Here is a 22,440-nt window from a genome sequence, read left to right as displayed (position 1 = left end):
GGCTTCAGGCGGGATTCTTTCGTAGCCCTGCCTGGAGATGCTGCCGGGGGATCAAACCAGGGACCCTCTGCAGGCCAAGCAGGGCTCTGCCGCCGAGCGATGGTCCTCCTGCATCCTAGAGTAATAAAGGAACTGGCAGAAGAACTCTCAGAACCGCTGTCTATTCTCTTTGAGAAATCATGGAGGACGGGTGAAGTGCCAGATGGCTGGAGGAGGGCGAATGTGGTCCCTATCTTCAAAAAGGGTAAAAAGGAGGAACCTGGGAACTACAGACCAGTCAGTCTGACATCAATCCCAGGGAAAATTCTGGAGCAGATCATAAAGCAATCCACCTGGAAGCACCTTGACAACACTGCCGTGATTACTCGAAGCCAACATGGATTTGTCAAAAACAAGTCCTGCCAGACAAATCTGATCTCATTTTTTGATCAAGTCACCTCCCTTGTAGACCGTGGGAATGCTGTAGACACCATATACCTCGACTTCAGCAAAGCTTTCGACAAAGTGCCCCATGAGATCCTGATGAGCAAACTAGCTCAAAGTGGGCTAGATGAAACAACGATCCGGTGGATCCACAGTTGGCTACAGAATCGGACTCAAAGAGTGCTCATCAATGGGACCTTCTCAAACTGGGGAGAGGTAACGAGTGGGGTACCACAGGGCTCAATCCTGGGCCCAGTGCTCTTCAACATTTCTATTAATGACTTGGAGGAGGAGGTGCAGGGAATGCTGATCAAATTTGCAGATGACACAAAATTGGGTGGGATAGCTAATACTTTGGAAGACAGAAACAAAATTCCAAGTGATCTGGATAGACTGGAGCGCTGGGCAGAAAACAACAGAATGGCATTTAATAGGGACAAATGCCAAGTTCTGCACCTAGGAAAAAGAAACCAAATGCACAGTTACAAGATGGGGGATACGTGGCTCAACCACACTACAAGCGAGAAGGATCTTGGAATTGTTGTCGATCACAAGCTGAATATGAGCCAACAATGTGATGTGGCTGCAAAAAAGGCAAATGCTCTTTTGGGCTGCATTAATAGAAGCATAGCTTCCAAATCCCGGGAAGTACTAGTTCCCCTCTACTCAGCACTGGTTAGGCCTCATCTGGAGTACTGTGTCCGGTTCTGGGCACCACACTTTAAGAAGGATGCAGACAAACTGGAGAGGGTTCAGAGGAGGGTAACAAAGATGATCAGGGGACTGGAAACAAAGCCCTATGAAGACAGACTGAAAGAACTGGGCATGTTTAGTCTTGAGAAGAGAAGACCGAGGGGAGATATGATAAGTGCTCTTCAAGTACTTGAAAGGTTGTCACAGAGAAGAAGGCCAGGATCTCTTCTTGATCATCCCAGAGTGCAGGACACGGAATAATGGGCTCAAGTGACAGGAAGCCAGATTCCGGCTTAACATCAGGAAAAACTTCCTGACTGTTAGAGCAATACGACAATGGAACCAATTACCTGGGGAGGTGGTGGGCTCTCCCACACTGGAGGCCTTCAAGACGAGGCTGGACAGCCCTCTGCCAGGGATGCTCTGACTTGGATTCCTGCATTGAGCAGGGGGTTGGCCTCGATGGCCTTGTAGGCCCCTTCCAACCCTACTATTCTATGATTCTATGATCCTCCTAACAATGAGGTAAGATCGCCATCCTCGTTGTTCTAATAAATGGCTGATTTAAAAAGGAACAGAGGAAATGACCTTGTACTACATCAGAGCCTTGGTCTCTCTAGCTCAGTATTCCATACCTGAGACTTCCCCAACCTGGTGCCTTCCAGATGGTGTGCGTTACAACTCCCACTATCCCTGACAATGGGCCCTGCTGGCTTGGGCTGATGGGAGTTGTAGTTCAAAACATCTGGAGGGCGCCACGGTGGGGGCAGGTTGCTTCTAAAGTAAATTGTTGGGTTGGTGAAGGAGCGGTGTGCACTTCCCATTTTAGTTTGGGAACAAAAGTGCCCCGTTTCAGTCCAAATTTGGGGAAACACTTCAACAGCGATGCAGAAGCCGCTTCACACATTCCCCTGTGGGGCACGTAGCCCAAATCCCAAACACACACCCAGGCTGCAGTTAAAGGCACTGATTTAAAAAGCCACCGTCCTCTTTTGCATCTGGACACCTCGACTTTCTCATGTGTCAGACAGAGAGCACTTGCGTTCCTATGTTCTTACAAAACAGAGGCTGCTAGTACCTTGACAAGCAATGGGATGCTGACTCTGGTCTCCCATTTTTGAGAAGAACTCGTTACCCCAGGGAGGTGGTGTCACACACGCCGCCCTGGTGACACCATTGGTGCGAGCTATGCAAATGTAAACATGATCTGCTGCCAGTGATTCATTCAGTCCACAAATCTCCATTTTGAGACTGGGTCGAAACTGCAGGCCCCATGGCCACAACATCTGGCCAAATGTTTGGACTTTTCTGTTTCTTCCTTCATCTCCTGTTTTTTTGTATCGCCTAGCCCGATTAAGAGTTCTGGAGAATGTGAAACCGTACAGACTTTTGTGGCATTTGGGTCAGTCTGAATAAAAGCATGGCCCAAACTGTGGATGTTGGTTTCTATTATCTTTTACAAACCTGTATCCCTCCTCGCAGTATGGCGTACGAGTGTAGTTCCCAAGGACTCACTATGGACTAGAAAACTCACCCCCACCCAAGGGGGGGGGAATTGAAATGTAGGGTTGTCCAGGGAATTTGGGGCCTGGGTCGAAATCAGGAACACAGGAATCATAGACGAGTAGGGTTGGAAGGGGCCTGTCTACAAGACCATCGAGTCCGACGCCCTGCTCAGTGCAGGAATCCAAGTCAGAGCATCCCTGACAGGTGGCTGTCCAGCCTCGTCTTGAACGCCTCCGGTGTGGGAGCTGCCTTATACAGAGCCATACCCTTGGTCCATCTAACCTAGTATTGTCAGCACTGACTGGCAGCAGCTCTCAAGGGTTTCAGGCAGGAATTTTTCCAGCCCTACCTGGAGATGGTGGGGATCAAACCCGGGGCCTTCAGCATGCAGAGCGGGGGCTTGATCACACTATGCCACGGCCCTTCCCCTGTTCAACCGTGCATTCACAGGGGGCCTTCCATGGGTAATGGGTCAACATGCTGGGTTTTGTTGGACCAAGCCGGAGCAGGCTATTGAATTCTGCGCCATGGTTCATTGGGTAGAAACAGGGTGCTGTGAAACCCAGAACGTGCCCTTGCCTGCCCAGGCCTCTCCATCGTTAGTACGAGAAAAAGCCCTCGTAGCCCTCGTGCAGGGTATTTGCCAGGCACAAGGCTGTGTATGGGCCGGGGTGTGTGACAGCAGTCAGTAGTCCCTGGGTCGGGTCCACATGCCACCAACGCTCAAGTCCCTGAATGATATTGTGCAATGGGCGAATGGTGCAGTAAAATGAGGGCATAATGCCAAATATCCCCATCCTGGTGTCCTCCAGTGGTGTTGTGATCCAGCACATCTGGAGAGCACCAGCTTGGTGCTGGCTGGGAATGATGGGAGTTGCAATCCAACACCTCTGGAAGGACCTACTTGGGAAAGGCTGGCTTCGTGCACATCCCTCCGCCACTCCACCCCCCGTCACTGCCCTGCCAAGCTCACCTATTTTCTGCCACCAGGATCTGCTCCAGCAGTTTGCCCGCCTGGCACTTGGTTTCCAGGTCCACCGACTGGAGCAAGGAGAGCAGTAGGTCCAGGCCTCCCTCCAGGCGGATGGCATCGCAGAGCCCCTTGGCGACCTCCCTGCCCACGGTGGGCATGACCCACGCCTCCTCCACCAGCGCCAGGATCTCGGCCATGCCCGCTTGGCGGTCTTCGGGGCCGGTGGCTTGCTTGGTAGCCAAGATGGCCTGTTGCAGGTTGGGCAGGATCCTGTTCAGGGCGGCTTGGATGCCAGTGCTCATGCCGGGGGAGATCTCCTCCAATGCCTCCAGGCCCTCTGGCCACCAGCTCTTGTGGCTTGGGCGGCCGGGGAGCACCACGGCCAGCGTTTCCACGTTGGACATGGCTAAGCGACAGAGTCTGTAGGCAGAAACCAAGAGGGTAAGCACCATGGGGGGATCGTCAGCAGAGGGGAGATGGAATTGTCTTAGAGCTGCATGTCTGAGCTGATGTGCCCAGGGGGAAGGTGCGGAAGCCGGCAGTCAGGGCGGCGGCAAGAGGGTGGCGAGTGAGGAGAGGTGAAGCTGAGTTGATGAGGCTGGGCAGGGCTGAGATGGAGCAGGAACGGTTGCGGGTGGAGGATGCTGTGAAAGAGAGGCAAGGAGGGATGAGAAGGACGGAGGCGTCGGGTACCAGTCTGACGCAGTGCTGTGATTTCGCCAGCCCAGGGCTTGCCTGCTTGGCATGCGGAACTCTCTGAGCAAAGAGACAATAGTGAAGGCTTCCAAGCCATCCCTGCGCCTCCCCTTCTTCCTCCCTGTCCCCCCGCCCCCTACCTGGTGATGTCAGCCATCCCAAGGACCGCCCAAAAGGAGGGCCTGTCACCATGGCAACTGCATCCTCCTCTCTTCTCCTTGTGAGAGAAAGAGCAGGGAAGCTCATAGATTGGTCCTCTGTCCCCCTCCCCACTCACACCCCATTCTGAGGTCTTAATTTTTGACTCCAGGTTCAAACATAGAAAGCCCTCTGGGACTGATTTTTGGGGTCTTGGCAGCTGAGAAAGCCCCACCGGGGTCACTTGGGGGCTTCAAAAATGTGCTCCAGCCGTGCATTGTAACTTCAACTAATCTTGCTGCTTTCTTCACAGCTGCTACCCCAAACCCTTTTTTGCGATGCTTTGGAAATGAAAAAAAATGGAAGTGATTGGGAACCAGAACTATTAAACAGGCCTGAGGGGAAATGCACACGGCCACAAATGATGATGTACATTTTGCAGCAAAGTTTCTCCAACCACGCTTTTCCAAGTTTCACAGAAGTGGCTTGTTATTTGGGGACGCTCTTTCTCCATGTCTGGGTGTGCTTTTAGATGCAGTTTTTATTGTGGAATTGCCTGGCCCCATTCACACAGTTTTGCAGGGCATCCAAATGATGTCTTCTGCTCATAACCCTCCCGTGTTTTCCCATGCTTCTTCCATCTCTTTTCTTACCATGGAAAAATCAGTTAAGGACCAAAAGATGGAAGAGTTGCACAAGGCCTTCTGTTGCTAGCGACAGGACCCTGCCATCTGGCGCGCCTGCGGAGGTCTCCCACGGTGAGTAATCAAAAGGCAGTGCTCCTTTTGATTTCTCCTCTAATGGATTTTTTCCCCTGGGAATAAAGAAGACATAAAAAGCAGTGCAAATTAAACACAGGAGGGTTACGAGTGGAAAATGACAACGTCTGCATACCCCCTGCAACATCCCGTGAATGAGGTAGGGTGATTCTACAATGACAGCCTTGTCTGGATGCACCTGCTGTCTCACTCACACACAGTGGGGCACTGGTACATTTTGAGGCGAAGGCGCTCAGCATGGCTGCCCCCACAGCTACGCCCCAACGAGAGCCCCAAAATTGAGGCAGCTGAGTTGATCCACATCTCCACCAGGAGCAGGTCTATTAGGGTGATGATTCCACACTTATATCCTGCCTTTTCCCTTCTTGCAAGAGACCCGAGGCGGCTTACGTGTCCTCCTCCTCGCCATTTTATCCTCTCCACAACCAAGTGAGGTAGGTCCACCTGAGAGCCCATGACCGGCCCAAAGTCAGCAGGGAGCTCCATGGCCGAGTGGAGACTAGAGCCTGGATCTCCTGAGCAGAGCCAGCCCTGGGATAAACAGTGCCCTGGGCCAGGAGTGTCTCTGGTGCCCCGCCCCGCCCTGGACGGCTTTGCAGGGCTATTGTGGATGTGTCTGGTGGTGAAAAGAAAATCTGATGCTGTAAAGAACAATACTGTTTAGGAACCTGGAATGTAAGATCAATGAATCAAGGTAAGCTGGAGGTGGTCAGACATGAGATGGCAAGATTGAACATCGATATCTTGGGAATCAGCGAACTGAAATGGACAGGCATGGGCGAATTTAATTCAGGTGACCATTGTATCTACTACTGTGGGCAAGAATCCCTTAGAAGAAATGGAGTAGCACTCATAGTCAACAAAAGGGTGGGAAAAGCAGTACTGGGGTACAATCTCAAAACCGACAGAATGATCTCAGTACGAATCCAAGGCAAACCATTCAACATCACAGTAATTCAGGTCTATGCCCCAACCACTGAGAGCCAACATGGTGTAGTGGCAAGAGTGTTGAACTAGGAGCTGGGAGATCCGGGTTCTAGTCCCCACTCGGCCATGGAAGCTCACTGGGTGACTTTGGGTCAGTCACAGACTCTCAGCCCAACCCACCTCACAGGGTTGTTGTTGTGAGGATAAAATGGAGAGGAGGAGGATATTGTAAACCGCCTTGGGTTTCTTGCAAGAGGAAAAAAGGCGGGGTATAAATGCAATAAATAAATGCAATAAATAAACCACTGAGGCCAAAGAAGCTGAGGTTGATTGGTTCTATGAAGACCTACAACACCTTCTAGAACTAACACCCAAAAAAGATGTCCTCTTCATCATAGGGGATTGGAATGCCAAAGTAGGAAGTCAAGAAATCACTGGGATAACAGGCAAGCATGGCCTTGGTGTACAAAATGAAGCAGGACAAAGGCTAATAGAGCTTTGCCAAGAGAACATGCTGATCATAGCAAACACTCTTTTCCAACAGCACAGGAGGCGACTCTACACATGGACATCACCAGACGATCAATATCGAAATCAGATTGATTATGTACTTTGTAGCCAAAGATGGAGAAGCTCTATACAGTCAGTCAAAACAAGACCTGGAGCTGACTGTGGCTCAGATCATGAGCTGCTTCTTGCAATATTTCAGCTTAAATTGAAGAACGTAGGGAAAACCACTAAACCATTCAGGTATGACCTCAATCATATCCCTTATGAATATACAGTGGAGGTGAGGAATAGATTTCAGGGATTAGGCCTGATAGACAGAGTGCCTGAGGAACTATGGACGGAGGTCCGTAACATTGTTCAGGAGGCAGCAACGAAATCCATCCCAAAGAAAAGGAAATGCAAGAAAGCCAAGTGGCTGTCTGATGAGGCTTTACAAGTAGCTGAGGAAAGAAGGGAAGCGAAAAGCAAGGGAGAAAGGGGAAGATATACCCAACTGAATGCAGAGTTCCAGAGAATAGCAAGGAGAGACAAGAAGGCCTTCTTAAATGAACAATGCAAAGGAGGAAAACAACAGAATGGGAAAGACTAGAGATCTCTTCAAGAAAATCGGAGATATCAAGGGAACGTTTTGTGCCAAGACGGGCATGATAAGGGACAAAAAAGTCAGGGACCTAACAGAAGCAGATGAGATTAAGAAGAGGTGGAAAGAATACACAGAAGAACTATACAGGAAAGATCTTAATGTCCCTGATAGCCATGATAGTGTGGTCACTTAACTTGAGCCGGACATCCTCGAGAGTGAAGTCAAGTGGGCCTTAGGAAGCATTGTTGTTGTTCAGTCGTTCAGTCATGTCCGACTCTTCGTGACCCCATGGACCGTAGCATGCCAGGCCTTCCTGTCCTGCACTCTCTCCCAGAGCGTGCTCAAGTTCATATTCATTGCATCCGTGATGCTATCCAGCCATCTCATCCTCTGCCGTCCCCTTCTCCTTTTGCCTTCAGTCTTTCCCAGCATCAGGGTCTTTTCCAGAGAGTTTTCTCTTCGCATTAGGTGGCCAAAATATTGGAGCTTCAGCTTCAGTATCTGTCCTTCCAAGGAGCAGTCAGGGTTGATTTCCTTTAGGATGGACTGATTTGACCTCCTTGCAGTCCAGGGGACTCGTAAGAGTCTTCTCCAGCACCACAGTTCAAAAGCATCAATTCTTCGGCGCTCAGCCTTCCTTATAGTCCAGCTCTCACAGCCATACATTACTACTGGGAAAACCATAGCTTTGATTAAACGGACCTTTGTCGGCAAGGTGATGTCTCTGCTTCTTACTATGCTGTCTAGGTTGGCCATAGCTTTCCTCCCCAGGTGCAAGCGTCTTTTAATTTCATGGCTACAGTCACCGTCTGTGGTGATCTTGGAGCCCAAGAAAGTAAAATCTGTCACTGCTTCCATTTCTTCCCCTTCTCTATGCCAGGAAGTGATGGGGCCAGATGCCATGATCTTAGTTTTTTTAATGTTGAGTTTCAAACCAGCTTTTGCACTCTCCTCTTTCACCCTCAACAAGAGGCTCTTGAGATCCTCTTCGCTTTCTGCCATTAGGGTGGTATCGTCTGCATATCGGAGGTTGTTGATAATTCTCCCAGCAATCTTAATTCTGACCTCTGATTCATCCAACCCGGCATTTCTCATGAAAGCATTACTAACAACAAAGCTAGCGGAGATGACAGTATTCCAGCTGAGCTATTTAAAATCCTAAAAGATGATGCTGTTAAAGTGTTGCACTCAATATGCCAACAAATTTGGAACACTCAACAGTGGCCACAAGACTGGAAAAGGTCAGTTTACATTCCAATTCCAAAAAAGGGCAACGCCAAAGAGTGTTCAAACTACCGCACAATTGCGCTCATTTCAAATGCCAGCAAGGTGATGCTCAAAATCCTACAAGCTAGGCTTCAGCAGCATGTGAACCGAAAACTACCGGAAATACAAGCTGGGTTTCGAAGAGGCAGAGGAACTAGAGATCAAATCGCCAACATTCGCTGGATCATGGAGAAAGCAAGAGAATTCCAGAAAAGTGTCTATTTCTGCTTCATTGACTACGCTAAAGCCTTTGATTGTGTGGATCACAACAAACTGTGGCAAATTCTGAAAGAGATGGGAGTACCAGACCACCTTACCTGTCCCCTGAGAAACCTGTATGAGGGTCAAGAAGCAACAGTAAGAACCAGACATGGAACAACTGATTAGTTCAAAGTTGGGAAAGGAGTATGACAAGGCTGCATATTGTCACCCTGCTTATTTAATCTATATGCAGAGTACATCATGAGAAACGCCGGGTTGGATGAATCACAGGTTGGAATTAAGATTGCAGGGAGAATTATCAACAACCTCCGATACGCAGACGATACCACCCTAATGGCAGAAAGCAAAGAGGATCTAAAGAGCCTCTTGTTGAGGGTGAAAGAGGAGAGTGCAGAAGCTGGTTTGAAACTCAACATTTAAAAAACTGAGATCATGGCATCTGGCCCCATCACTTCCTGGCATATAGGAGGGGAAGAAATGGAAGCAGTGACAGATTTTACTTTCTTGGGCTCCAAGATCACCGCAGACGGTGACTGTAGCCATGAAATTAAAAGACGCTTGCTCTGTAGCAGCCATATCGGGGGTCAGACTAAGTAGCCTCATGCAGTCTCATGCTTCATGTTCTTGCTGAGCTCTTTCTCCCTTGAATATATTGTTGTAAGCTGACGAGACACAGGAATTCCTTATCTTGTCAAAGGTCATACAATTGTATATCTTGTTCTCTGCTGTTCTCTTCTGTTCTCTCCTTATCATGGCTACCCTATAACCCAGTTCTTGTATTATAAACAATAGTGCTAAGAGAAAAATGTTGAGGATTGCAACCCCATGCGGGAGGGGGAGGAGGAGCCGTTTCATATGTGTCACAATGTCTATAAAACCAATGTACTAATGTAAATCGGGGCTTCTGGCTCTTTGGAAACAATTCCAGCCTTAAGCCCGCGCGTTAAATAAAGAATCTCTTTTTCCTTCACTCCGTGGTCTCTCTGACTCTGGGTTCTGCAACATAAATGGTGCCGTGACTCGGATGTGGCAGGCTCTGAGCCAGACAGGTGGCAGTTGCCTGCTCTTGATCGCCGCACCGGGAAGACGAGCTCGGCGCATGCCTCCCTTTCTTGGCGCCACTGACCTTTTTGTCGAGTGAATGGGAGAAAGCCTGCACCGGGATCGCCCAAACGGCAGCGAGCGGCAAGAGAACCTTGGGAAGCGGAGGAAGGAACTTGAGCCCTGCCTGTATCGCAGCTGCAATTGAGTTGAAACCCACATTGGAAGCCTTCAGGAGAAAGGCAAGTATATGGGAAAAAGAGGGCCCCGCCTTTAGGGAGAAAGGCCACTGGGCAGAAAAAAAGAGGGCCCCGCCTTATGAAGAAGGTCAGTGTTGGTGGTATACGTATACAAAAGAACCTACTCCTTGCGGGTAGAAGGGGGGCCTGATCACACCCCCGAGTGGGCGCCAGTACCTAGCACGCCAGTACTCAGTAGGAAGCTGAGGAAGCTGGGGAAGCCGTTTTCCGCTCTGGTAAAAAGTGGGTGGCAGGGACATATGGATGTAGTGGAGAGATTGATGAGTGGCTACTGCGGTTTCTGAAGCATACCGTTGACCGTCCGGGTGCCCAGGCCAGTAGCAAAGTGCGTGGTGTGAAAAATCCTCTTGTGTCGGCCAGTGAGACCCCTTACTCACTGACCAATTCCCATTCCCTAATTGTGTCTGTCTTCAATTTAGGAGGGAGGCTATGGGTGGTGGGGGAAGCAAACCTTGCACCCCCTTGAGATGTATGTCAAACAAAGAAGGAAAAAGGTTTTTTTTAAAAAAGATTCAGAATAAAGAGAGAAAACAGCAAAAAGCTCAAGGTCGAGCTGAGAGGAAAAAAAACAAGATCTGAGGCTGTTAATTAGAAAAATGTTGCAGGACAGTCTGGCTTTTAACAAAGCGTGGGAGCGTGAGAGTGTAAGGCCGAAAAAGTAGCTGTTAGCCTAGCGCGCCGAGAGAGGGGGGGCAGGAAAATTGCCCACAACGTTCTGAGTTGTGCAACATCATCACCTCGCCTAATTGAGATGAAATCCCTAAAAAATGGAAACTGAAAATGAAGACCCAGAAGATGAAGGCAAAATAGAAAATAAAGGTGAAGAATCAGCCCCCAGAGCACAGGCTAGACCCCTCTTCGAGTGAAAAGTGTGCCATAAGACTGTCCCAAAGCAGAATGAAGCGGAAAGACCATGTTGAAGATCTCTGTCAAGGTAACCATGTTTAGCTTTGAACTGTGTTAAAATTGCATAGAGCCTGTAGCTACTGACCATCAGCTATATGATTTCTGAAGAGCGTAACCATTAAGCTTTTGCCGTGGGATTCCCTGCAATGAAGAAATCTCACTGATTTGAGTGTCCAGTGTTACACTGCCTAAGTGTGTGTGCTAAAGAGACCGAGAAACCAGACAGCATGTTCCTGGCCAAGCCAAAATCACGTTACTGCCATGCTCCTGAAAGCTGCAATAAACTGTGTAAGCTGAAAGACCCAACCTGATTGAGAAGAAAATATTGGAGCAACTGTCTTAAAAAACAATGAGATCTGTGTAGCTGGCTGGCTGACGCTGTCAGTGATGTTACAACTTTAAATTAAGACTGTTTTCCTGTTTGAGACCCCAGCGAAGAAAGCTAACCCGAGTTATTTGTTGCCCGTGCCAAAGCAAGAATTTGGTGGCCCTGTACCTCATCGTGTCCTGTTTTGAGCTTGGGATTTACAAATACAAACAAACTGAGAAGCCTGCCTTTGAAGTCCTGCAAATCACCCCACCGCCTCCCCGAAGATTAATGGCTGCCTGAAAAATGCAAGTATAAAGCGATGCCCATCACCCCCCAGCGTCCTGAGTTTCGGCACTCAGTGTTTCAGTGCTTTCGTGTACCAGGTTAGAAGAGAGAAAAAAAAAAGAGTAAGTTTTTAAAATGTCTGTGAGAGAACCTGACAGAAGTAAAATAAAATTTACAGAGGAGTTGCCCAAGTTAAAGCATCATGGCTAGAGAGCTGAGCTGTGCCGCTCTGTTTAAACAGAAGCCTTGCTAAAAAGTTAAAGGCCCTTGTCTGTCAGAAGGGGTGTAGGGCCACACTTCCCCTTTTTAAACTGATGCAAAAGTAGAGAGCCTTTGCTGGAAACATCACATCTTCATTGCCCAGAGCCTTCTCTGTTTGCCTCCATCAATGTCTGGGCTTTTTAGAGACACTCTGCACATGAACTAAAATTTTAAATTGTCAAAGACTTGCCATGGACAGTGCTATGAAGCTTTTGATAAACTTGAACTCTCATCGCTGTAGACCATGTGTCTGTGTTTGTAGTCAGCTCAGTGTACAGCAGGCTGAGTTTGATCTGTGACTTTTAGATTTCCTTCTGCCAGAACTCATGCAGCATAGAGTTGCCGATGCAAAAATGGTGACCTAGAACTCTTGTGTGTGTGGGTATGCCTGTCCCTTGATTTTGATGAGCCCTGAGCTTTCAGCCAGAAGTGCAGTATAATTGCTGGATCTGCTCCATCATGCCTTACCATGCAAAAAGTGTTTTCCATTCATTGTGTTAAATTGCAGAAAAAGTTTGTTGTGTATATTTTATGATTTCTTAGATATCATAAAATATATGTGATATTTGCAGATTAGTGTTAGTTGCAACTCCAAATGATACTAAGTGTGGTTCCCAATGGATGACGAAGAGAAAAGACAAAAGCAAGTAGAAAAGAAGGAATAGAGAAAGTAGAAGACAGATAGAGAAAAGAGAAAAAGAAAAGGCAAAAGGCAAAGAAAAAACATTTGTAAAAAAAGAAGCGTGGCCATAGTTGCCCCCAGGGTAAATTAAAAGCAGCTGATTGTGCCTGGAGCTTATTACCTGGGGTAAAGTAGCCACAATAATGTAATAGTTCTTTAAAATGAAGAAGATGTAGCTAGAGGGAGAGGAGGGGCCTATCCCAAATGTGTGTCAGTGGGACTAGTGTAAGGCAGAAAAGTTTAAGTAAGTTTAACTTGAAAAAGACAAATAAAGAGACAAGGCTGGTGCATGGAGCAGAAAGTTTTATATAAAAAAGTTTGAAACATGATCTGCAATACAGGCAGATCAGCAAAGAAAAAGAAAGCAAAAAAAAAGAGAAAAAATTTGTCTTCCCATACTAATAAATAAAAGTGTTATCAAGCACTCTGAGAAGCGAAATTGTTTACAGGAAGCTGTGCCTGAGAACCAAACACTTCTAGCCTATGCTGAAAATGCTTGCTAGTGTTGTGCTGCCTCATGGGTAACATGTATGGTATAAAACCCATTTAGCCCAATAGCTCGTGGTTCAGAGAAGCTGTCTGATCCAACCATTAAGTACGCCTGTGTGCTGTAAGTTACCCAATAAAGCCTCCTTGTAAGTACCCCCCCCCCCGCTGGAATCCCAAAACACAAGTGGGGCTAGAGCGCCTCACCCAGTATCAAACCCTGCTGTTAGAAGCCATGAAAGCAGGTATGAAGAAGTCAGTTAATATGACCAAAGTGTCTAAAGTGCTGCAAGGTGCCACCGAGGCCCCAGAGCGTACTTGGAGCGTCTTTCAAATGCCTATCGCCAGTATACCTCCCTCAACCCAGAGGCCCAAGAAGACATGGATGAAAGAAGAAAAGAAGAAGACCCAGCAGAGGCAGAAGATTCTTAAAAAAGAACCAGTGTGCCCAGTGTGGACAAGATGGACATTAGTGGCATGAATGCCCAAATAAAATAAATCAAATACACAAAGGAGAAAACCAAAGGGGCCAGAATGGGCGAAGAGGGAGACAGCTTGAGAGGGGCCGTGACATTGACTGTGAGGGGCAGTGACATTGACTTCATGATTGACACTGGAGTGGCATCAAAAGCAAGCAAACGTTAGCCTTAAACAAGAAGTTCAAACACTGAGCAAAGTTCTTCAAGCCCAGCGTCGCTTTGTCTTAAAAAAATAAGCCATTCCCATCACAGAAGTTCATCCTTTCCAACCAAGAGTTAAAGTATGAGTTAAAGAGGGAAAAATAACCCTTTGACTCCCAGATGGAAAGACTGAAAACTGTCATACTTTCCACCCCCACAGCTATGAAAGCAGCTGGAGTTAAACCCTGGATACATTGGACACGAGTCAAGAGAGCGAGAGGGGGAGAATAGACTGTAAACAGAAATCCTGAAAATCCTTTAAAAATCATTCTGAAAAAGCAGTAAGAAGACTCAGGCTAGACCTTACTGTGGACACACCGGGAAACTGTCCCCCTGCGTACGGTCAGACCTGCAACTGGAGAATTGAAGAAGGGGACTAGACCCTACTGCAGCTTGCCAGGTGAATAGCTGCCCAGCGTACGGTCAGATCCCAAAGAAGATCAAACATGCGTGTTGTAGTGTTAGTAGTGTTGCATTGTGTTTCCTTAATAAGGTGCAAAAAGGGGGGTCTGCCCCTGGAAAAAGAAGTTTGTCCCAGTGATTTGCTGATAATTACTGGCTTCACCTGGCTAACATCACGAGAGTAAAACATTTTTGTTTGCCAAGAGGTATACCTGCAAACAGGCTTATTAGCTCTTGCCTAATACCTGTCTGTAGACATCCTGGGAAAATTAAAAAAAATACCATGTTAAAAGTTTATGGTGTAAGTTTAACTTATTCCCAAAATGCTAATTGGGGCGTGGTTGCAAAGATCCTACCCCCTACAGAGTTCACTCTACGCACCCCCATTGTTGCTACATGTGCACGAATGCTTAATTGTCAAAATTTTCCAGAAAATACAAAGCTATCCCTGGCCCCCTTCCACTGTAATAAAATTCAAAACATATCTTTTAATAATGCCCACATACTTTTGCCTCATGGATAGTTTTAGACATGTAATTCCCGCACTTGGTCATTCATTCCTGCCAACTTGTCTGATAACCACCCATGTTGCCTCAGCCGCCAATTGAACTGGTGCCAATTCTTCCCCTGTAGCCCGAGAAAATCCGTCAACGGCAGCCTCGAGCACTCCAACTAACTAAAAATTGTAATAGTCATGTGCAGTTATATTCTGACTCAGAAAAATTGGCCTTAGCAATGTCACTGGTTAAGGTTCCAGGTTTAGCCTTGGCTAATGGTCTAAAGAACAACTGGTTAGCTTGCAGCTTAGCCAAAAGCATAAATGCCACCTCACGAGCATTGTCATTGTTAAATAAAGAGTTGCGTGATCTAAAAGGTGCAGTTCTAGAAAACAGAGCTGGTATAGATTACCTCTTCCTTCTTCATCATTTAAGTTGTGAGACACACCAAAAGCTCTGTTGTTTTAACTTAACTGATAATGGCAATGCTGTAGATGAACAGATCAACAAGCTGCACAATATAGTAGCTTACAAAACAATAAGACAAAACAATTAGCTAAATTAGTTAACCCCTTGGCTTCCAGATCTTAGCTGGCTTGAAAGCATTGTTCATCCTAATTCTACCAGTGTTGTTCATAGAGATACTGTTATGTCTCTGCGTTCCTTGTCTTATAAGCTGTTTAACCAATCTGTTTTATGTCTCAGCTAGTAAAACTGCTGCCCTCTACGCTCTAATAGCCCAACAAGAGGCTAAGTAATATGTATGTCACAAAAAGCTTTGTATAGTTATCAGTAATGCTATAATTGTAATGAAATTATGCATTTAAGGGGGGAATGTAGCAGCCATATCGGGGGTCAGACTAAGTAGCCTCATGCAGTCTCATGCTTCATGTTCTTGCTGAGCTCTTTCTCCCTTGAATATATTGTTGTAAGCTGACGAGACACAGGAATTCCTTATCTTGTCAAAGGTCATACAATTGTATATCTTGTTCTCTGCTGTTCTCTTCTGTTCTCTCCTTATCATGGCTACCCTATAACCCAGTTCTTGTATTATAAACAATAGTGCTAAGAGAAAAAATGTTGAGGATTGCAACCCCATGCGGGAGGGGGAGGAGGAGCCGTTTCATATGTGTCACAATGTCTATAAAACCAATGTACTAATGTAAATCGGGGCTTCTGGCTCTTTGGAAACGATTCCAGCCTTAAGCCCGCGCGTTAAATAAAGAATCTCTTTTTCCTTCACTCCGTGGTCTCTCTGACTCTGGGTTCTGCAACAGCTCCTTGGGAGAAAAGCTATGGCCAACCTAGACAGCATAGTAAGAAGCAGAGACATCACCTTGCCGACAAAGGTTGTTGTTGTTGTTCAGTCGTTCAGTCGTGTCCGACTCTTCGTGACCCCATGGACCATAGCACGCCAGGCCTTCCTGTCCTGCGCTCTCTCCCGCAGCGTGCTCAAGTTCATATTCATTGCATCCGTGATGCTATCTAGCCATCTCATCCTCTGCCGTCCCCTTCTCCTTTTGCCTTCAGTCTTTCCCAGCATCAGGGTCTTTTCCAGGGAGTTTTCTCTTCGCATTAGGTGGCCAAAATATTGGAGCTTCAGCTTTAGTATCTGTCCTTCCAATGAGCACTCAGGGTTGATTTCCTTTAGGATGGACTGATTTGACCTCCTTGCAGTCCAGGGGACTCGTAAGAGTCTTCTCCAGCACCACAGTTCGAAAGCATCAATTCTTCGGCGCTCAGCCTTCCTTATAGTCCAGCTCTCACAGCCATACATTACTACTGGGAAAACCATAGCTTTGATTAAACGGACCTTTGTCGGCAAGGTGATGTCTCTGCTTCTTACTATGCTGTCTAGGTTGGCCATAGCTTTCCTCCCCAGGTGCAAGCGTCTTTTAATTTCATGGCTACAGTCACCGTCTGTGGTGATCTTGGAGCCCAAGAAAGTAAAATCTGTCACTGCTTCCATTTCTTCCCCTTCTCTATGCCAGGAAGTGATGGGGCCAGATGCCATGATCTTAGTTTTTTTAATGTTGAGTTTCAAACCAGCTTTTGCACTCTCCTCTTTCACCCTCAACAAGAGGCTCTTGAGATCCTCTTCGCTTTCTGCCATTAGGGTGGTATCGTCTGCATATCGGAGGTTGTTGATAATTCTCCCAGCAATCTTAATTCCGACCTCTGATTCATCCAACCCGGCATTTCTCATGATGCACTCTGCATATAAGTTAAATAAGCAGGGTGACAATATGCAGCCTTGTCGTACTCCTTGCCCAATTTTGAACCAATCGGTTGTTCCATGTCTGGTTCTTACTGTTGCTTCTTGACCCTCGTACAGGTTTCTCAGGAGACAGGTAAGGTGGTCTGGTACTCCCATCACTTTAAGAATTTGCCACAGTTTGTTGTGATCCACACAATCAAAGGCTTTAGCGTAGTCAATGAAGCAGAAATAGACGTTTTTCTGGAATTCTCTTGCTTTCTCCATGATGCAGCGAATGTTGGCGATTTGATCTCTAATTCCTCTGCCTCTTCGAAACCCAGCTTGTACTTCCGGTAGTTCTCGGTTCGCATACTGCTGAAGCCTAGCTTGTAGGATTTTGAGCATCACCTTGCTGGCATGTGAAATGAGCGCAATTGTGCGGTAGTTTGAACACTCTTTGGCATTGCCCTTCTTTGGAATTGGAATGTAAACTGACCTTTTGCAGTCTTGTGGCCACTGTTGAGTGTTCCAGATTTGTTGGCATATTGAATGCAGCACTTTAACAGCATCATCTTTTAGGATTTTAAATAGCTCGGCTGGAATACTGTCATCTCCGCTAGCTTTGTTGTTACTAATGCTTCCTAAGGCCCACTTGACTTCACCCTCTAGGATGTCCGGCTCAAGTTCAGTGACTGCACTCTCATGGCTATCAGGGACATTCAGATCTTTCCTGTATAGTTCTTCTGTGTATTCTTGCCACCTCTTCTTAATCTCATCTGCTTCTGTTAGGTCCCTGCCTTCTTTGTCCTTGATCATGCCCATCTTTGCACAAAACGTTCCCTTGAGATCTCCAGTTTTCTTGAAGAGATCTCTAGTCTTTCCCATTCTGTTGTTTTCCTCGATTTCTTTGCATTGTTCATTTAAGAAGGCCTTCTTGTCTCTCCTTGCTATTCTCTGGAACTCTGCATTCAGTTCGGTATATCTTCCCCTTTCTCCCTTGCTTTTCGCTTCCCTTCTTTCCTCAGTTACTTGTAAAGCCTCCTCAGACAGCCACTTGGCTTTCTTGCATTTCCTTTTCTTTGGGATGGATTTCGTTGCTGCCTCCTGAACAATGTTACGGACCTCCGTCTATAGTTCCTCAGGCACTCTGTCTATCAGGTCTAATCCCTGAAATCTATTCCTCACTTCCACTGTATATTCATCAGGGATATGATTGAGGTCATACCTGAACAGTTTAGTGGTTTTCCCGACGTTCTTCAATTTAAGCCGAAATTTTGCAAGAAGCAGCTCATGATCTGAGCCGCAGTCAGCTCCAGGTCTTGTTTTTACTGACTGTATGGAGCTTCTCCATCTTTGGCTGCAAAGGACATAATCAATCTGATTTCGATATTGACCATCTGGTGACGTCCATGTGTAGAGTCGCCTCTTGTGCTGTTGGAAAAGAGTGTTTGCTATGATCAGCGTGTTCTCTTGGCAAAACTCTATTAGCTTTTGCCCTGCTTCATTTTGTACACCAAGGCCATGCCTGCCTGTTATCCCGGTGATTTCTTGACTTCCGACTTTAGCATTCCAATCCCCTATGATGACGAGGACATATTTTTGGGGTGTTAGTTCTAGAAGGTGTTGTAGGTCTTCATAGAACCGATCAACCTCAGCTTCTTCGGCCTCAGTGGTTGGGGCGTAGACTTGAATTACTGTGATGTTGAATGGTTTGCCTTGGATTCGTACTGAGATCATTCTATCATTTTTGAGATTGTACCCCAGTACTGCTTTTCCCACCCTTTTGTTGACTATGAGTGCTACTCCATTTCTTCTAAGGGATTCTTGCCCACAGTAGTAGATATGATGGTCACCTGAATTAAATTCGCCCATGCCTGTCCATTTCAGTTCACTGATTCCCAAGATGTCGATGTTCAATCTTGCCATCTCATGCCGACAAAGGTCCGTCTAATCAAAGCCATGGTTTTCCCAGTAGCAACGTATGGCTGTGAGAGCTGGACTATAAGGAAGGCTGAGCGCCAAAGAATTGATGCTTTCGAACTGCAGTGCTGGAGAAGACTCTTACGAGTCCCCTGGACTGACAGATACTGAAGCTGAAGCTCAAATATTTTGGCCGCCTGATGCGAAGAGAAAACTCTCCGGAAAAGACCCTGATGCTGGGAAAGACTGAAGGCAAAAGGAGGAGGGGACGGCAGAGGGTGAGAAGGCTGGATAGCATCACCGAGGCAAGGGATACGGACTTGAGCACGCTCCGGGAGAGAGCGCAGGACAGGGAGGCCGGGCGTGCTCTGGTCCACGGGGCCGGAGAGCCAGAGCCTAATCCTCGCGCCGCCCGAGAAGAAAGGGGGCGAGGCGGCGGCAACCGGCCCGAGAGGCAGCGAACCGTGGGGGCCTCGGCGCAGGCGCGCTTGGCCCCCGGCGTCGCTCGCGCGCGGCCTGCGCGGCCCGGGTGGCCCTGCGGAGAGGCGCGCTGGGGCGCCCGGCTCCGCTCAGGCGGGGCTGCTCCGCCCCCGTGGCGCCGCGGCGGGCCCGGAGCCGCCGCCCACCTTCGGCCTCTCTGCAGGCCCCGAGCGGCGGGCGGGCGCGGGGAGGACCACCGGGGCAGGGTCTGCGGACAGAGCCGTGAAGCGGAGCCCTGCGCTGGGCAGGCGGGCGGGCGGCGGCCGCCAGCGTGCCCAGCCGAGCAGAGAAGCGCTGTGGGCCCCTGCGGGCGCTCGATTTGGCCCGGGCGCTGTGCACGGCAAGGTCCCGCGGCGGGGGCTCCCCTCGAGGAGGGCCCGGCCGGAGCGTGCTCCCTCGGCGCCCACGCCCAGTCCGAGGCTTGCAAAGCGACCGCGAGCAGTGAGGAATTTCCGGGGACGGTCAGCGGCGCCTCCGAGATGAGCCCACCTGCTGTGGCAGCTCGCCGTCCCCGCTCCGCCTGAAGCCCGGGCTGGAGGCAGGAGTCGGCGTGGCCGGGAGCCCGCCGAGGCCGACCCTCGGCTCAGCTAATGGCGCGGAGGGGCGGTGCGGGGGCTGCTGGCCCAGTTGCGGATGACACCAAATTGGGCGGGACAGCGAATGCTTCGGAGACAGAAACAAAATCCAAAGTGATCCGGATAGACTGGAGCGCTGGGCAGAAAACAGCGGGATGACAGTGAACAGGGAGAAATGCCGCGTTCTGCACCTAGGAATAAGGAGCCAAAGGCACAGGGACAAGATGGGGGATACGTGGCTCAACCACACGACGAGCGAGAAGGATCTTGGGATTGTTGTCCATCACAAGCTGAAGATGAGCCAACAATGGGATGTGGCTGCAAAGAACTGGGCATGTTTAGGCTTGAGAAGAGAGGACTGAGGGGAGACAGGATAGCGCTCTTCAAGGACTTGAAAGGTGGTCCCAGAGAGGAAGGCCAGGGTCTCTTCTCCATCATCCCAGAGTGCAGGACACGGAATCATGGGCTCAAGTGACAGGAAGCCGGATTCCAGCTGAACATCAGGAAAAACTTCCTGACTGTTAGAGCAATGCGACAATGGAACCAATGACCTGGGGAGGTGATGGGCTCTCCCACACTGGAGGCGTTCAAGGCGAGGCTGGACAGCCACCTGTCAGGGCTGCTCTGACTTGATTTCTGCATTGAGCAGGGGGTTGGACTCAATGGCCTTGTAGGCCCCTCCCAACCCTACTATTCTATGATTCTGTGATTCTTTGAACCTGCCAAGGGCCCACACCCCAGCAGGGGCCCGCCGACGTGCTCCCAGCTCTGCCTGTCAAGCCAGCAGGTGTGAGCAATGATGAGAGAGGGGATGAGCAGCTGGTGACAATGGTTGTGAGAAGGCAGAGTCACTGAGGGAGGGGGCCCACTAGAGGATGTCCTGCCCAAGGGCCATTAAAAGCCTGGACCCAGCACTGCTTGAAGTGGGGAAAGGGGGGTATCTGAGTATGCACAGACTGCCTTTCCCTTACAGCCGAGAAACCGCCATCAGGGTCACAGAAAGCGGATCAGAAGTCGAGACTGATATACCAGTCAGATGGAAGTCCTGGGTGCCGCTGTGTTCTGTGTGGAATTGAGAATGGCTCTCTTGACTACTGTGAACAGATGAGCCGATCACCAGACAACCAGACGGTCAAAGACTGGGATGCACCCAGCAAGAAGGGAACAGCAGGCAAAGAATTACACACATACACCTGCAAAGGCACTCACACAAGTCTCTAATTCACACGTAACGACAAGCCAGAGTATGGGTTGTTATTGAATTGTGGGCTGTTGTTATGTGCGAACCCTGCACTATGGTTTAACTATGGGTTGTTAACAACTCAATAACAAACCGTGGGCTCTCTTTCTGGGTTCATGGTTAACAACCCATAGTTAAACCATAGTGCAGGGTTTGCACGTAACAACAACCCACGATTAAACAACCGACAATTTAATGATAACCCACACTTAACTCATACTTATCCTGTACTCTGTCTCGTCCTGTTGTGTGAACCCAGCAATACTCTGGGCTGTTGTTACATGCTAACTAAGCCTATAGTCTCTTAAAGCAAGGCTGGATGCTGTTAGGCAAGACAGGGGTGGGCTTTTCCCACAAGGGGGGAGTGGTGTTCAATCTGGGATAAGTAGAACATATGGTGTAAGGAGGGATTTGTAGCCCAGAGTAGGTAAGGAGATGGTTAGATTGCTCTTAGTTACTTTACATTAGTTTAAGTCTCAAGGGCCAGATGAATTCCATCCCTGGGTGCTGAAGGAACCTGTGGACGTTATTTCACAGCTGCTATTTGTAATCTTTGAGCATGCCTGGAAAAGACAGGAGGTGTGGGAAGACTGGAGATGTTGTCCCCATCCTCAAAACAGGGACAAAGGCAGGTTCGGGAAACTACAGATTAGTCAGTCTGACGTCAGTTCTAGAGCAGATTATGGAACAGTTTGAGCATCTAGAAAACATTGCATTCATTATGAGGAGCCAGTGTTGTTGCTTTTTTAATCAAAAATAAGCGAAGCCAGACTAATCTTCTCTCCCCCCCCCACCCCCACGGAGTTACTATTCGGGCAGATTATGGAATGCTGTGGACACAGCATATCTTGATTTCAGCAAAGCATGTGATAATGTGCTCTGTGGTATCCTTGTTGACAAGATGGTAAAATGTGGGTTGGACAAGTTAGGCGGATCCACAGCTGGTGAGCAACTCTGAGAGTGCTCATTAATGGCTCAGCCTCCTTCTGGAGGGAACTCTCAAGCAGAGCATCACAGGACCCTGCCCTAGGCCCTGTGCTGTTCAACACTGTTATAAATAACTTGGATGAGGGTGTAGAGGGGTTGCAAATCAGATTCCGCAGATGACACAAAGCTTGGAGAGATATCCAACACCATAGAAGATGGGTCAAGATTCAAAAGGATCTAGACAGGTTGGAAAACCGGGCAGAAACTAGCAAGAAGAAATTCACCCGAGATAAAACATAAAGTCTTTCATTTAGGTTAAAAAAAAAAATCAAAGACACAAGTACAGGATGGGGGAGACATACCTTGGCAGCAGTACCTGTGAAAAGGACCTGGGTGTCTTAGGGCACAATCCTATGCATGTTTAGACAGAAAAAAGTCCTACAACTCCCAGCATGCCCCAGCCAGCATAGCTACGTAATGGGAGTTGTAGGACTTTTTTCTGTCTAAACATGCATAGAACTGCACCTTTAGTGGATCCCAAGCTGAATATGAGCCAGGAGTGTGATGCCACTACT

The 22,440-nt window shown here is 48.2% G+C and overlaps 1 protein-coding gene across 1 annotated transcript in view; it reads right to left on the bottom strand.

The window, feature by feature from the left end:
• SARM1 (sterile alpha and TIR motif containing 1) overlaps nt 1-19,724 on the bottom strand; it is a 32,595-nt gene extending 12,871 nt beyond the window's left edge. The window contains exons 1-3 of the mRNA XM_084822572.1: nt 19,613-19,724; nt 5,083-5,243; nt 3,596-4,239 (exon numbers count right to left, since the gene is read on the bottom strand). Coding sequence (XP_084678698.1) covers nt 3,596-4,047 — 452 coding nt within the window. The 5' untranslated portion in view covers nt 4,048-4,239; nt 5,083-5,243; nt 19,613-19,724. The remainder of the gene's footprint in view (nt 1-3,595; nt 4,240-5,082; nt 5,244-19,612) is intronic.
• Nucleotides 19,725-22,440: the final 2,716 nt, after the last annotated feature.

This window comes from Heloderma suspectum, chromosome 16, assembly GCF_057233095.1.
Source record: "Heloderma suspectum isolate Gila_16-S chromosome 16, 16-S_ref, whole genome shotgun sequence".
Lineage (NCBI taxonomy): Eukaryota > Metazoa > Chordata > Lepidosauria > Squamata > Helodermatidae > Heloderma > Heloderma suspectum.
The sequence above is the reverse complement of the archived record's forward strand: the minus strand, read 5'-3'. Positions and strand labels throughout refer to the sequence as shown.